The 15,475-nt window shown below is 45.5% G+C and overlaps 2 protein-coding genes across 2 annotated transcripts; one reads left to right on the top strand and one right to left on the bottom strand.

Annotated features, from left to right (window-relative positions):
• Positions 1-2,662: 2,662 nt before the first annotated feature.
• Positions 2,663-5,232, bottom strand: LOC134643713 (uncharacterized). Its single transcript, XM_063496237.1, has 8 exons — positions 4,994-5,232; positions 4,583-4,912; positions 4,216-4,461; positions 3,529-3,615; positions 3,400-3,428; positions 3,235-3,291; positions 3,071-3,139; positions 2,663-2,878 (listed from the first exon to the last, which is right to left on the bottom strand). Exons 1-8 carry the CDS (start codon positions 5,052-5,054, stop codon positions 2,738-2,740), a joined length of 1,020 nt encoding a protein of 339 aa, XP_063352307.1. The 5' UTR covers positions 5,055-5,232; the 3' UTR covers positions 2,663-2,737.
• A 5,482-nt stretch (positions 5,233-10,714) lies between these two features.
• LOC134642723 (uncharacterized) lies at positions 10,715-12,872 on the top strand. Its single transcript, XM_063494673.2, has 2 exons — positions 10,715-11,404; positions 11,688-12,872. The coding sequence occupies exons 1-2, from the start codon at positions 10,715-10,717 to the stop codon at positions 12,870-12,872; spliced, it is 1,875 nt and encodes a 624-aa protein (XP_063350743.2).
• Positions 12,873-15,475: the final 2,603 nt, after the last annotated feature.

The raw sequence follows: 15,475 nt of genomic DNA, 5'->3' as shown, positions 1-15,475 counted from the left end.
AATCAGCTGTTCTGCATCAAATCTGATGCCACACAAATTATTTGTGCCACTCCAAAAAATAATTTCTGTCCACTATGAGATAAAGGAGAACAACAGCCTGATACCTGCAGGCCAGACAACAGGATGTATCCCTCCTGTAACACCTGTAACATTCAGCAGTCGTCTCATTGCTCATTGCTAACAAAACTATTGACTACACTACACACTAAGTACACAAGGTTTGCGCTAAACGTCTCAAATCTCTCACATCTCAAAACACCGCCGTCACTCCTAAAACTTCCCCTCGTTTCTTAACAACTAGATGCCACGTTGCCATATCATTTTTTGATTGGTCGACATGGTACTTTTTTGGACGAATAGGAAAGGGGAGGCGGGGGCTTTTGTTTTTGCTGACAGGCGGAGAGTGCTTTCGAGCTTTTTTTTCTTATAAAACGCCGTTTTTACCGTTTCTTCCGCAGTAAATATAAACAACGATAGTATTCAGGAAGAAAACCAAACATTGCATTTTTTTTATATCACAACTCTGGTTTTACGTGGCCTATCAACACAATTTAAAAACTGGTATGAAGTCCACACTTTCCCCGTCAATTGTTCCGTCTGTCCTGCTCACATCTCCAATGGTTGTACACGTTGTCATTTACGTGGCTTCACTCCACATCAGCCACGCTGCTTTGCTAGCTAAATCACCGGTGTCGGCACATAAGGACGCTGTCATAGCCTGTCAACGACGTTGATTAGCTGCGTATATATGAATGTGAATCGCATTATTGGCTGGACTATGGGATAAGGTGGCATCGTTCTAATCCCATATGGGAGCAGCCAGTCACTTACTGACTCACACTGCAAAACAGAATTGTTAAAGTATTAATTTTAATTTCAATTCAGGTACTGTCAGGTTTTTTTTTGTGCGCAACGCAGATTTTCTGTGCGCAGAGACTGTGCCAGCAGTGCGCAATTGCGCACGTGCGCAGCTTAGAGGGAACATTCACTGGTAAAGATGAAATTCAAGTGAAAGACCAAATAAGAACAAGTTTCCTTTTTTCAAAATGTAACTTGTCGGCATGTTGTTCTAACAGGATGGTTTGAGCTCAAAAATATGATGTTGCAAATACTCACTGTGAACAACAGACAGATGAACCACAGCATCTGGACCTTGCTGTCTCCCTGGATTGCCTCTAAACTGTCTGCAGTTGTAACGACCAACATCCTCAGCTGTGACTTTCTTTATAACCAGTGAGCATTCTGCTGTAACACTCAGTCTGTCTGTTTCTTTGATCTGTCCAAGATAAACCAGCTCTACTGCTGGTGTGCCTCTTGAATCAGTGAAGAGCCAGGCAGTAGTGTCACAGTTGTGATGATTGTTGATTAGATTTTGACAAGGCAAAGTGACTTTATCTGCATCTCTGACAGTTAAGGAGAGCAATAGATCGTCACTAAGTGCTCCTGAGAATATGACAGAATCAAAAATTTTAACACTGCATTTTTGAAGAGTGCATCAAACTCAGTTTTCATTGTTCACAGAAACACCACAGCTGTCTGTGCTAAATAAAAATGATATTACTCAAAATTAGAAAGAAGAGTTAGTTTTCAAATCCTTGGTTGATGTACAGTGTACAAATCATCCTTACCTCCAAACTGAAGCATGAGTATAAAGTACAGAAACATTTTTATCCATCTAAATGTAACCATCATGTCTCACAGTCTCTCTGTTCTTCTCAGGCTTCTAAAGCATAAAAGTGTCTTCTTCTTCTTATGCAACCAGACTTACACAGCTTTCATGTTCCTCATTTATTAACAGCCAGAGTTGTTATTAAAGCGACACCTAAAATTCATCTCTCAGATAGTTAAGTAAGGTTTGGTTGTCCTGTCCACGTTGCTTTATTTACTTCTGCAGTATGAGAAAATTAATCATAATGCTCAGAGTTTACTTACACCACCAAACCAAAAGGGCTTGTATCAGACGCCACAATTGCAATGAGATGTATGAAGCGGCACACACTTTGAAACCCATGTTTTTTTCTTTTGCTTGTGTGGTGTAACAACAGTTTCCTGCTGTGTCGAGTAGAGGGAGTAGCAGGAAATGCATCTTGAGTGGGTGAAACCCATTTCTCCTGTTTGTCCAATCGAAAAGTGTACACAGACGGACAAATTTGCAGGACCATAAATCCCAAAGAGATGATTTTCACAAGGCACAGGGATTTAGAGGAGTGTTAATCACAGGATTTATAGCCCAATGTAAAAATGTAGTTTGTTGTTTACCTTTGTGAGTTTATATTGTTTTACGTGTTTATTGTTGAACACTGAATAATTAACTAATTCAACTTTGAAACACACACTCAAACAGTTCTGAGATACAGATGTTTAAATGACTGCAAACATAAACAGCTGATGTAACATGTGACTTTTATTATGACTGAGGATGTTAGATCATTTTTATCACTGTTTCACATTTCGTTATAATGAATATACAGCACCCCCTTTTGGATAAAAGGGATTGCTACAGTAATAAATTCTGAACTTTGTCAAACGATAGACGATTTATGGATAAAACATAGTGCAACATTCTGTGTTAGAAATGTAAATGAGCAGTATAATGTCCTTTTTGTTAAACATGGAGAACTTAAGCCTAACAGAAACATTTTTACACAATCTGCTACAAATAACAGGTTGAAAAGGGCGTGAGCTAAACCATAATCAGTGTAACATAAGAAAGCTTATATGAGCTGTAGCCGTTTCATCAACACGTGTCTCTCACTGGTTTGTTGACGGCAGCATAGAGGCTGCTGGGATCACTGGAGGGTGCAGCAGAAGCGATGTGACTTTTCATGGTGATGTAGGTCACTGTGTCATCATCTTCATCATCATCTTGACCCACAACCTGAAAGTGAATACACAAATTTAAAAAAACACAAAATTAAGACCATAATAATGTAGGGATATGATATGATAATAGTATTATAATCTTAATATTTATTCTTAACACTCAGATATCAACATTTGCCTCGCTCTTTCATGGGGATTTTTATTGTTATTAACTGACATCACCTGAATAACCAATAGGACAGCTTACCTGAGCTTTACTGGTGGTGTTGTTGGTGTAGCTCATGGAGGAATAGGGAACAGCGTATTCAGATTCAGCCTGCACAGATACGACAACATAAAGACTGCTCAGTAATGCTTAGATTCAACATACAGGAGAACAAACACAAGTGGTGAGTAAGTATTTGAGCTCACAGAGTCCTGAATGGTTCCTGGAGCAGACAGAGTCACTGCAGGGTTTAAATTGAGTTCCTGAAACAAATAAAACAGACAAAGCAGCCTCATAAACACAGCAGACTATAATCACATGAGTGAGAAAGACTCATTACTCGTATATAACATGAAAGTGTTATAACTCACAGCATTTTCATTCATCTGTGATTTGTGTCCTAAAAAGAGAAAAATCAATTCAAGCTTTTAGAATGAAAGTCCATCCTGGTTTCTGCAGTCTCCCTGATGATGAAAGCTCAGTCTTGTGAAAACTCTCACCTTTAACTCTCTTCCATATGATGCCTATGAAAGCACTCATTATGAGTACTGTTAACCCCAGCGCTACAACAATAAACTTCCACACACCTGAAGAAAAAGAAAAACATTAAACACATTATGTCTGCAGGTTCTTGTCTTTTTAAAATCCTGATGTATAAAAATCAAATGTTTTTATTTTGGTTTTTAGGTTGTATAAAAGTACTCAGTTAAGATCATTGTATTTGCTTAAAATGACCAACAAATAAATATTGTCCTGGTTGTAATGTTATTTCACTGAGAGAAATGTTTTTTTTAAAATAGGCTTTTTTATAAACGGGAACAGAAAATGAACAGCAGCCTCATTAAGCTGACTTCCCCTTTTCCTTCTTTCCATTAATACATCTCCACAGGATGTTTTCTTTTACAGCTTATTTTTGGGAACTTGCTGAAGTGAAGTAAGTGTATCGTGTATAAGAATCCAACGCTGACTGTTGGTAGGAGCAGGCTTCTGAAGTCTGTTAAATTGTGCTTCTTTTGTAGTGCTTTTCTACTTTACCTGACTTCAAAGCGCTTTATACAACTCGCCTTATTCACCCAATCATACAAGCACTTTTTCTATGATCATATCAAAAAAAAAAGTTCTTTGTTTGTTTATAACAGGATGAAGTTATTGTAAGGACTGAAATGTTTACGTATCCCTTCTCTGACCAGAAGATTGACTGAAGATAAACTCCTGCACGTTTCCACCATGTGTCACCTGGCACTTCAACATCTCAGAGTTCTTGGATGTGTAAATATGATCAGATGCTGTAAAGATCACACTGGCTGAGCAGGCAGATCGTGACATCGTCAGGTCTTTGTTACCATAGAGCCACTTGATAGTGTATTTACATTCTTTATATGTGGACACAGAGCACTTCAATGTCACTGTGTCGTTATCCTCATATTCAGTTACTGTTAAAAAAAAGAGAACAAGAATAACATTTACAGTAATCATCGCTGTAATTATTGTATATATATAGTTATTGTAATGTTTCAGTTTGATGTTCTAACAATCTGAAAACATTATACTCACGGTTAACAACAGACAGCTCAGCTACAGAGTCTGAACCTTCTCGTTGTCCTGATTTGTTGAACCTTCTGCAGGTGTACTGACCAACATCCTCAGCTGTGAGCTTCTTTATAACCAGAGAACAGTTTGCTGTAACACTCAGTCTGTCTGATTTATTTTCGGCCCCTTGGTGAATCTTCCCGTGTTCAAACAGCGTTACTACGGCTCTATTTGATTTACTGAAGAGCCAGGTAGTTCTGTCACATTTATCTTGATCATCTGTCACATTTTCACAAGACAAAGTGACCTCACCTTCATTCCTGATAATAAACTCAGAGTGGTCAGCAGCTGCTGCTGTGAAGAAAAGAATAAAATCAATAATGTCAACAAACTAAGCTTTTGTAATCTCATTTATAAACGTTTAAATATTCTTACCTAACAATTGAAGCATTAGTATCACTGATGAAAACATTTGAATCCACCTGAATTCAGCCATTCTCCGTCTTTCTCCTTCCTGTTTTCTCACATTAATAAGTAGTCTCTGAAATAGTCCTTCTTGTAGAGATGCTGTGTCCACTTCCTGTGATTTATGCTAATATTATGCTGATAGAGAGGGCCAGGTGAAGAGGACAACTATCTGCTATTGATGTCCAAGCTGTAACAGATAAGATGTTTTCTTTCTTGCTCTAACACGTGTTGGTTCCTCATTGCATTTCTGAAATAGTTTTTCCTCTGAGAAGAAAAAGGGAAGTCTTTTGGTAGGAATGTGAGTACATCAGCAGCAGAATTTTTAGCATTTAATGATGACCAAAAAAAGAAACACAGATCGTTTCCACACTCAGTGTCCTTTAGATCTTTTAAAGCTGCAGGAGACCTTCTGTATTCACTTTGGACTGTAGTATATAAAAGGATCACATGTGTGGATTCTCAGGACTGTTTGATGAAATGTAACTTAAAAGGTATATAGACAAGCTAATGGGACAAACCTTTCACTGGAACAGCTGGTACAACATGTGGCTTTTATTATATTACTTTCACTGCAGATTAAACCTCTTCACTGCTACACCAGTCTGTTAAAATTTGGGCTATATGCTTTCAAATCATGGCTGGATAAACATGTTTTTTTTGTTAATGTTTTTGTTAATTTATATGCTTTTAAATATATAAAAATATTTTTTTTAATTGAGACAGTTACCATAACAGAGCAGGTAAAATTATTTTTAGAAATTAAAAGCAGTACAAAACAGAAACAGGCTGCAGGTGGTGCTGTTGCTCTGCTTTCATCCACTCCACTCCCTGAGCTCACCCCCACTAACTTACACCTGCCAGTGGCTGTGTCCAAATTCAGGGGTAGCATGCTTCGATGGCTGCATTTGTAGGCAATTACGTCACAGCTGTCCAAATTCGAAGAGTCCCCCAAATGCGGTGACAAATGGGTCCTCCTTTTCACCAGATTTGAAGGATGGGTCTGGTGTATCCTTAATGGCCCACCATATCCCAGGATTCATTGTGGGTCATACATGAGAGTTTTTCTCATAACAATCGCGGACGAAGCCGGAGTTAATGCGGAAGAGGAACACACTTTTAAATGCAAGTAAATGAAAATCTGGTGGTACAAAAGTTACATTTTTTTTAGTGGTTGTGTTGTTAGGCTTTGGGCCTTTGCTTATAATGGGTTAAATTATAATAATCTAAAAATGGCCGGTTAACATTCTTGTATGGTGGGTCGGTTTTTCATGTATTGCCGCTTACACACAGTGAAGAGGAGAAAATGATCATCTCTTCACTGGGGTGAAGAATTCGGCTACTGGGGCATGGAGGTACAAGAATAAATCAATTTACACATCATATACATATAAATATGGTTTTATTAGACCTCTCTGCTGAATCACACTTGTTATTAATCTCTGTCTCTCTTCCACAGCATGTCTTTCATCCCGTCTTCTTTCTCTCACCCCAACCGGTCGCAGCAGATGGCCGCCCCTCCCTGAGCCTGGTTCTGCCGGAGGTTGCTTCCTGTTAAAAGGGAGTTTTTCCCTTCCCACTGTCGCCAAAGTGCTTGCTCATAGGGGGTCATATGATTGCTGGGTTTTTCTCTGTATGTATTATTGTAGGGTCTACCTTACAATATAAACCACCTTGAGGCGACTGTTGTTGTTATTTGGCGCTATATAAATAAAATTGAATTGAATTGTAAATCCTGAGGCTTCACAGCCTTTGTACAAGCACACAAGCTTCTTAGCAGCGCAAAGCTATGAGCACAAACAGCAGCATAGAAAAATCCAGGCAGCTAGCCTGTGTCTTTCCAACCAAACAGAGAGTTCCTTAAAACCCACGGTGTGGCTAATTTGCATTGCAGCAGGATTTTTAAAATGAAGTTGCTAATCCATCTGCTAAGACAAATGTTAATCCCTGAGCTAATCCGTGAGCGAACAGGAAAGGGAAATGGATTTTGAAATGAGGAGTGGAATCGTTTATTCAATTGGAATTTGAAAATGGCTTTTATAATGAGGCGTTTAAATTAGTTTATTAATGTGGAATTCAAAAATGAATTCACAAATGCAGAATTTATTCTACAATTCATCATTTAAGCAGAATTCTTTATTTCAATGTGCGTGGCTCTTGTGGTCCTCCATACTGTAGTAGCGGCCGGTAATAAACCAGTCCTCATAAAAGAACAGTGCTCTTTACTGAATTCAGCACAGACTTACATCGAAGAGGTAGCAGTAACACACATCAGTTATCAGCTAGCCATCTAACTATATTCTAACTCTAAACCTTTTCCGACTCCGCTTTACTCTTATTTTGCGACACCACCCTCTAGTGGTGCAATATGATATAAACATTACAGGACACAACATCTCTCTCTTTATAAAAAGAGTTCACCAAATAGCGTAGTACAGAAATAAAGTAATTCACTGTTTAGCAAATCAAACATACACTTTTGAACTTAAATGTCGCAATAGTTATAACATCAGAATACTACAACTAGAAAAGCTAAATAAGCCTGAAATTATATTGTACTCCTATGTAAAATGAAAAGAAATTATTCCAGTTTTTCCATTACAATTTTTTTTTAGTGCATTGGTGACAGGAAATCAGTTCCCTTTCAGTCGATTCACTCGGTACAACACATAAGTATGGGATATCACGCCCTCGCGTGTCCTGGCTGAAGAAACCTTTATTCACGCCTTTAAGGCAGATGACGTGTGATGACACGCGCACGGCCCCGCCTGCACATATAGCCGCTGTCATCACAGTCATCCCTCAGTTCTTACGCTCTTCACCTCGCTGAGAACACCTCTGCTGAGTTGGGCTAGCTAGCTGCTGCTAGTTAGCTCTGTTGTCTGCCGACTTGAACTTAGCTTAACTGCCCCTGTTGGTGTTAGCCTCCACCGCACAGTTGGTGTGTAGGCTGCCCGCGGAGCGCTAATTTCAAGTTTTTCCTGTGCAGCGTTTCGCTTTGCGTTTTGGAATGGACTCCAAACCAAAGCGAGCAAAGCAGAAATCTTCTGTTCGCCCCTGTCCTCAGGGATGCGGTTTCTCTTTGCATGACAGCGACCAGCCTGGGGATCGTCCACGCTAGGAGAGCGTTGACGGAGCCCGAAGCCTGTGCGTTTTGCCGCCAGCTCCGGTGCTCGACCCTGGAAAGACGGGTGACGTTTGTGGAAAAAGTGCTGGGACGCTCGGCTGTCGCACGGCATGACCCTATCCTTTCCGAGTCTGGAGCCCTGGCTTCGTCCGAGTCCGAAGACGAGGATTTTCCGGTCGATGTCCCCGCAATTAGCTGGGCTGACCACGTGGAATATGTTGACGGGTTAGCCAATGACGAGCCGGAACCATGCAGGAGCGCTGACGGGCTTCAGCCTGGGTTGAAGCCCACCAGCGCTCCCCAGGAAGACGATGACGTGCTGGACATGGGCCTGGACATCCATGGTTTGCCGGAAGATGAGCAGGAGAGCTCATTGTCGGCCCAATGTGCCGCCGCTGCTGCGCCGGTCGGCCACGATGACACCTCTCTTTTCTCCCTGTTTCGCCGTGCTGCTGAGAAGCTGCAGGTGGACTGGCCCTCTCCTCCGCCAGCTCAGAAGCCGTCGCAGTTCGCGGGTTTTTTCCTCCCATGGGAGCCCGCAACGGCCAAAAACTGCGTTCCCATGTTCCCAGACTTTGTCTGCAAGCTAACAGCATCATGGGACAAACCTCTGTCTACCCGCGTCACTGTGCCCGGCTATGGACAGTACATGGAATTGGATGGCGCCGAGGGGGCTGGCTTAGCTAACCCACCCCCTATGAAGCCGTCTCTGGCTGCTTATCTGGCCCCGTCCCATAACCATGGTGTCGGCGGCCCCGCAACTCTGCCGTCCAAGCACTGCAGATTCTCTGCTTCGCAGCTGGAGAAGATTTATCGGGCTCAGGCCGGCACTGCTCGCGCCATGAGCTCCGTCACCATGCTCCAGACGTACCAGGCAATGTGCCTGGCGGAGCTCGGATCGCTGGTTCCTGATGACAGCCCGCTGGCACCACTTCTTAACGAGGTCAGAGTCGCCACAGATCACATCCTCCATGCGTCTCGCTGTGCAGCGCTCTCCCTGGGTAGAGGGATGGCTTCGACAGTAGTGGCGCAGAGGCACCTGTGGCTGACCCTCTCTGACGTCCCGGATAGGGACAGAGCTGTATATCTGGACGCACCAGTGTCTGCGGCTGGGTTATTCGGACATTCCCTTGAAGCCATTCAGGCTAGATTCGATCTGAGGAAGAAGCAGACGGAAGCTCTGCGCGACATCATCCCCAGACGTCAGCCGAAGCCCAAGCCCGCAGCTGGCTCTCACAGGCCCGCCGCTCCTCTGCCGACTGGCAAGAGACCGGCGCCCACTGCTGAAGTGGGTGTGCCGCCAGCCAGAGCACATCCTCCGGCTCGAGCTCCAGGCCAGTCGGCCTGGAGCAAAGGCCCACCCTCGGGCCCCCAGCGGGACCTGACACCCAGGAGGAAGAAGCCTCAGCCCTCCTAGCTGTGGTTTCGAGTGGAGAAGGGGTCCAGCAGCAGGGAGACGCTACTTTTACCCCTCTGTTGCCGCCCAAGAGGTGCCGCTTAAGTTCTGTTCAGGTTGTCAGCCCCAGAAGGCGCTGCACTTTCCTAACACTGTCTCCCAAGCACAAAACCCCTGCACACAAAATGCCTCAGGTAACTCCCTGTTCAGGTGTGTTAAATGTTCAGGTGACTACATCAAATGTTCCCGCTGTTTTTCACTGTTGTGCCCCAGAAAAGGTGCCTCCAACAAACTGTGTGAATGTACATGTTCCCATGTTACAATCAATAAAGAGTGTTGTTTATTCTCAAACAATCACAAATGCTCAGCCTGCAGGCAGAATGCAGGTGATGCAGTCCCCTGCAGACACACTGGGGGGTGACAACGCCCCACCGACGGTGCTGCAGGTCAGCCGGCTGGCTGCTCACTTCCCTCAGTGGCGCGCTTGCGCCCCCTCTCAGTGGGTGCTGCGAACCGTTGCCATGGGTTACCGGTTGCAGTTCCGGGTCAGGCCGCCTCATTTCCAAAGAGTCGTAAACACGACTGTCAACACCGAGGCGGTCATGATACTCAGAGAGGAAATAAAGGCGCTATTGCAGAAAAGAGCAATACGAGTGGTCCCCGCTTCGGAGACAGACAAAGGTTGGTACAGCCGTTATTTTGTTGTTCCGAAAAAAGGGGGAGGGCTTCGTCCCATCCTCGACCTGCGAGTCTTGAACACGTATCTACGAACGTACAGGTTCAAGATGCTAACACTCAGACAGCTCTTGAATGCAGTCGGCCCGGGAGATTGGTTTGCAACAATCGATCTAACAGATGCTTATTTTCATGTGGCTATACACCCGAAACACAGGCAGTTTCTGAGGTTTGCATTCGAGGGCGTAGCCTACAAATACCTAGTGCTGCCATTCGGCAAATGTGCCGAGGCAGCGCTAGCGCCCCTCAGAGAGAGAGGCATCCGCATCTTAGCCTACCTAGACGACTGGGCTCTAGCAGCTTGCTCCAGAGAGTAGGCGGAGACACAGCTGTCGCTGGTTCTGTCACACATTCAGACACTGGGGTTCTCTGTGAACTTTCAAAAGAGCTCGCTAATCCCGAGTCAGCAGATTACTTTTCTCGGTTTGGAAATATGCTCGCTTTCCAGCCGCGCACGTTTGTCGGAGCACAGAGTGGCCGCATTTCTTCGCTGCCTCGCCTTCAGCTGGGACGCAGACTGCGTTTCCAGACGATATTACGCTTGTTGGGCATGATGGCATCTATGATTGCCGTAGTGCCACTTGGACTGTTAAAAATGAGAGCGTTTCAACGCTGGACTCTCTCTCACCGTTTGTGTGCATCGCGTCACCTCCGGAGGAGGCTGCCAGTAACCACGTCTTGCATGCTAGCTCTCCGTCCTTGGAGGGAGCCCAGGCTGCTGCATCAGGGCTCTCGGATTGGGAGGGTGTTGTTTCGCAAGGGGGTGTCCACAGATGCTTCCCTAAGAGGGTGGGGAGCGCTGTGCGAGGGTGCATCAGTGAGAGGGATCTGGTCCGCAGCCCAGCGCCAGCTGCACATCAACCACTTAGAGCTGTTAGCAGTGTTCTTAGCTCTAAAGCATTTCCGTCCAGTCCTGGAGGGCCAGCATGTCTTAGTCAGGACGGACAATTCAACAGTGGTGTCTTACATAAACAGGCAGGGAGGAACACGCTCTCTTCCCCTGTTGAAGCTGTCTCGCTCTCTGCTGTTATGGTGCAGTGTTCATTTTCTGTCTCTAAGAGCCACCCATGTCCCGGGCCACCTGAACCTGGGGCCGGACCTTCTCTCCAGGGGGGGTCCTCTGGTGAGAGAATGGAGGTTACACCCTTTAATAGTGGCTCAGATTTGGGATCTGTTTGGCAAGGCGCAAATAGATCTTTTTGCTTCCAGGGTAAATACTCACTGCCCCCTGTTCTTCTCTATAATCAACCACGATGCACCCTTGGGCTTGGACGCGCTAGCGCACCAATGGCCAGATGTGCTCCTGTATGCATTTCCCCCAGTGGAAATGATATCTCCAGTTCTAGAGAGAGTGCGTCGGCATTCCCTCTCTCTGATGTGATAGTGGCCCCTTGGTGGCCCACAAGGTCGTGGTATGCAGAGATAATCAGCCTGCTAGCAGCGAGTCCTTGGCAGCTTCCTCTCCGCAGGGATCTCCTCTCTCAGGCGGGAGGAGAAGTGTTTCATCCGCGCCCAGATCTGTGGCGCCTTCATGCTTACCTGCTGAGAGGTTAAACTCGATTGCTATGGGTTTGCCACCTAGTGTGATAGCGACAATTCAGAGTGCTAGAGCCTCATCTACTAGAAGCTTGTACGCTTGCAAATGGCGAGCCTTCGAGCAATGGTGCCAGGACCGCCACACTCTCCCATTTCAGTGCTCTATTGTGGATGTTTTGACATTCCTGCAGGAGCTGCTGGATAAGGGCCTTTCATTTTCGACAATTAAGGTTTATTTAGCAGCTATATCTGCTTGTCATATTGGCTTTGACGGGGTGACACTAGGTGCACATCACCTTGCTATACGTTTTCTGAAAGGAGTTCGCCGGCTGAGGCCCGTGCTTAAATCCAGTGTCCCTGCTTGGGACTTGTCTTTGGTGCTGGAGGCCCTTTGTAGCCCCCTGTTTGAACCCATTGAGTCTGTGGATATGAAATTTCTTTCATATAAGACTGTATTACTTCTCGCTTTGGCTTCGGCAAAGCGAGTGGGTGACCTTCATGCATTGTCTGTGCATCCCGCCTGCACACAGTTTTCTCCTGATGGCCACAAGGTCGTATTGCGTCCAAATGCTGCCTATTTTCCCAAGATCATGCCTGCACCTTATAGCTCAATGGAGTTTGAGTTGCTGAGCTTTTGCTCCCCTCCTTTTGCATCTGAGGAGCAGAGGAGGATGCATTCTCTTTGTCCAGTGCGTGTGCTACGCACCTACATTGAGCGCACTCAGAATGTGCGTTTATGTGACCAGCTGTTTGTCTGCTTCGCTAATCCAAAAAGAGGTAGAGCTCTGTCCAAACAGAGGCTGTCCCACTGGATTATAGAAGCTATCTCACTGGCATACAGCACCAGAGGTCTTGCTTTGCCCCACGGGGTGAGAGCTCATTCCACCAGGGGGATGGCAACCTCATGGGCTCTTTTTAAAGGGGTGCCTGTAGCTGATATTTGTGCGGCAGCTAGTTGGGCATCACCGCACACTTTTGTGCGGTTTTATCGGTTGGACGTTACAGCCCCTTCGGTGGCTCATGCTGTCCTTTCTGCTGGGTCTACCACTCGCTAAGGATGTGGTGGTCCGATTCCGGTTCGGTGGCTGCTCTGCGGGGCGTGTATATATGTCCCATACTTATGTGTTGTACCGAGTGAATCGACTGAAAGGGAACGAATAGTTATGTCTATAACTTCTGTTCCCTGAAGGAGAGGAACGAGGTACAACACAAGGTGGCCCCACTGAGCAGTTTGGCTCGGTGAAGAGCGGCTATCGAACTGAGGGATGACTGTGATGACAGCGGCTATATGTGCAGGCGGGGCCGTGCGCGTGTCATCACATGTCATCTGCCTTAAAGGCGTGAATAAAGGTTTCTTCAGCCAGGACACGCGAGGGCGTGATATCCCATACTTATGTGTTGTACCTCGTTCCTCTCCTTCAGGGAACAGAAGTTATAGACATAACTATTCGTTCTTCTTAAACCCAAAATAGAACAAGTAATGACATTTCTCTAATGTCCTTTTTCAAGCAACCTATTATGGTACAATAATGCACCTTGCTACCTTGCTACCATCCTTGCACCTCTGGTGGGGAACACCCCACACCACATCAAGAACTCCACCGACTTCACCGACAAGGTCGAGAAACTTACCCTGGATCCAGATGAAACCATGGTGTCCTTTGATGTAGTCTCACTCTTCACTTGCATACCCACCACGGAGGCAGTGGAGACTGTCAGAAAACGATTACAAGAAGACAACTCCTTGGAGGACAGGACCAACTTCACACCCGATCAGATCTGCACACTGTTAGACCTCTGCCTCACCACTACATATTTCAAGTACAACGAGGGTTTCTACAGACAAAAACATGGCTGTGCCATGGGCTCCCCCGTGTCACCTATTGTAGCCAACCTTTACATGGAGGAAGTGGAAAGAAAGGCTCTTGGCTCTTTTAAAGGGAGAGTACCCAGCCACTGGTACAGATATGTAGACGACACCTGGGTCAAAATCAAAACACAAGAAGTGGAATCCTTCACTGCGCACATTAACGCCGTGGATAAAAACATCAAGTTCACCAGGGAAGACACAAAGGACAACTGCTTGCCCTTCCTAGACTGCGCTGTGCACATTGAAGAAAACGGCAACCTCAACATTGAAGTTTACCGGAAGCCCACACACACGGACCAGTACCTCCTCTTTGACTCCCATCACCCTCTGGAACACAAACTTGGAGTAATCAGGACCCTACACCACCGGGCAGAACATGTTCCCTCTAAGCCTGAAGGGAAAAAGAAGGAACACACACATGTAAAGGAAGCACTCAAAACATGCGGTTATCCCAAATGGGCGTTCATGAAGTCAGCAAAGATGCACAGAAAAGAAGATCAGACACCAGCGAGGGAGGATAAGAAAGACAGACGCAACAACGTTGTCATCCCCTATGTAGCTGGTGTATCAGAGAAACTCAGGAGAGTTTTCTCCAAGCACGACATCCCAGTGTACTTCAGACCCAGCAACACACTCAGACAGAAACTGGTTCACCCGAAAGACAAAACTCCAAAACACAGACTTAACAACGTGGTGTATGCTGTACAGTGCAGCGAGGAATGCCCAGACCTCTACATTGGAGAGACCAAACAGCCACTTCACAAGCGCATGGCACAACATAGAAGAGCCACCTCCACGGGACAAGACTCAGCAGTCCATCTGCATCTTAAGGATAAAGGTCACTCTTTCGAGGATGCCAATGTTCACATTTTGGACAGAGAGGACAGATGGTTTGAAAGAGGAGTGAAAGAGGCCATCTACGTCCACTGTGAGCGACCATCTTTGAACAGAGGCGGTGGTTTACGACACCAATTGTCTGCCATCTATAATCCAGTTTTGAGATCCCTTCCCAGACGCCTTAACGCCCACTCACATTCTGGGCCATCTGACCTCAGGAATTCACATGATAGGGTGGGGCCAGGTTTAACAATGAGCTCACCCGAAACCCTGGCTGATTAGGTCCCACACCCGCTTTCACACCTTGGCTCATGTGATTAGAGGATCACCAGGGGGTCCTTTGTCCCTCTTTGGGGGGATTCTCCCACTGGGTTTAAATCTGGGACTCTCGGCCATTTGACCTTAGAACTGAAGAAGCTTCTCGGATGAGAGGTGAAACGTCTTCAAGCAACTTTAAGAAGTCCAGACGCTTTTCTTTCCAAGCTCCTTAGACTACGATGACCTGGATGACTGAGAACCTTCACAGACATATTATGGTACAATGTAGTATTTGTGCCATCGAGGTTTGTACTTGACGCGTGGCAGTCTTCTGGCAGAAGGTAAGCCAGTCTGATTGTGGTGCAACCTAGCAGTGTCAGTGTTCTTTTCAGTCACTGGGCGACAGCGTGCTAGATGAGTGGCATTCCAAATCTTTCCATCACTCAGCAAGAAGGCATTCGAGCCTTTGGCTTTTGTTACTATTACAGGAGTGGTAAATCTGGGATGTCCTTTGGGAACATGGTGGGGTTTCCTTATCCTCACACTCTCTCCTGGTAGAAAAGAAGGTTTTCGTGCGTGACGCCTACCATCAGTGTAACGTTGCATTTTCAATTGATACTTCTGAATTGAGTGACGTGCAACGTCATCCAGTGGAGACACAGCAGGAGGCAAAGGGAGTACATCCAGTTTAGT

The sequence above is a fragment of the Pelmatolapia mariae genome, linkage group LG15 (genome assembly GCF_036321145.2).
Source record: "Pelmatolapia mariae isolate MD_Pm_ZW linkage group LG15, Pm_UMD_F_2, whole genome shotgun sequence".
Classification (NCBI taxonomy): Eukaryota; Metazoa; Chordata; class Actinopteri; order Cichliformes; family Cichlidae; genus Pelmatolapia; species Pelmatolapia mariae.
This window is presented reverse-complemented; position numbering and strand designations above follow the sequence as displayed.

Coding starts and splice junctions, on each gene's coding strand:
- LOC134643713 (XM_063496237.1), bottom strand. CDS start 5,054: ATGGCTGAATTCAGGTGGATTCAAATGTTTTCATCAGTGATACTAATG. Junction 4,913..4,993: donor ACTAATGCTTCAATTGTTAG/GTAAGAATATTT, acceptor TTTTCTTCACAG/CAGCAGCTGCTGACCACTCT. Junction 3,616..4,215: donor TATCTTCAGTCAATCTTCTG/GTCAGAGAAGGG, acceptor CTTTTTCTTCAG/GTGTGTGGAAGTTTATTGTT.
- LOC134642723 (XM_063494673.2), top strand. CDS start 10,715: ATGCTCGCTTTCCAGCCGCGCACGTTTGTCGGAGCACAGAGTGGCCGC. Junction 11,405..11,687: donor TCTCCAGGGGGGGTCCTCTG/GTGAGAGAATGG, acceptor GTGGCCCACAAG/GTCGTGGTATGCAGAGATAA.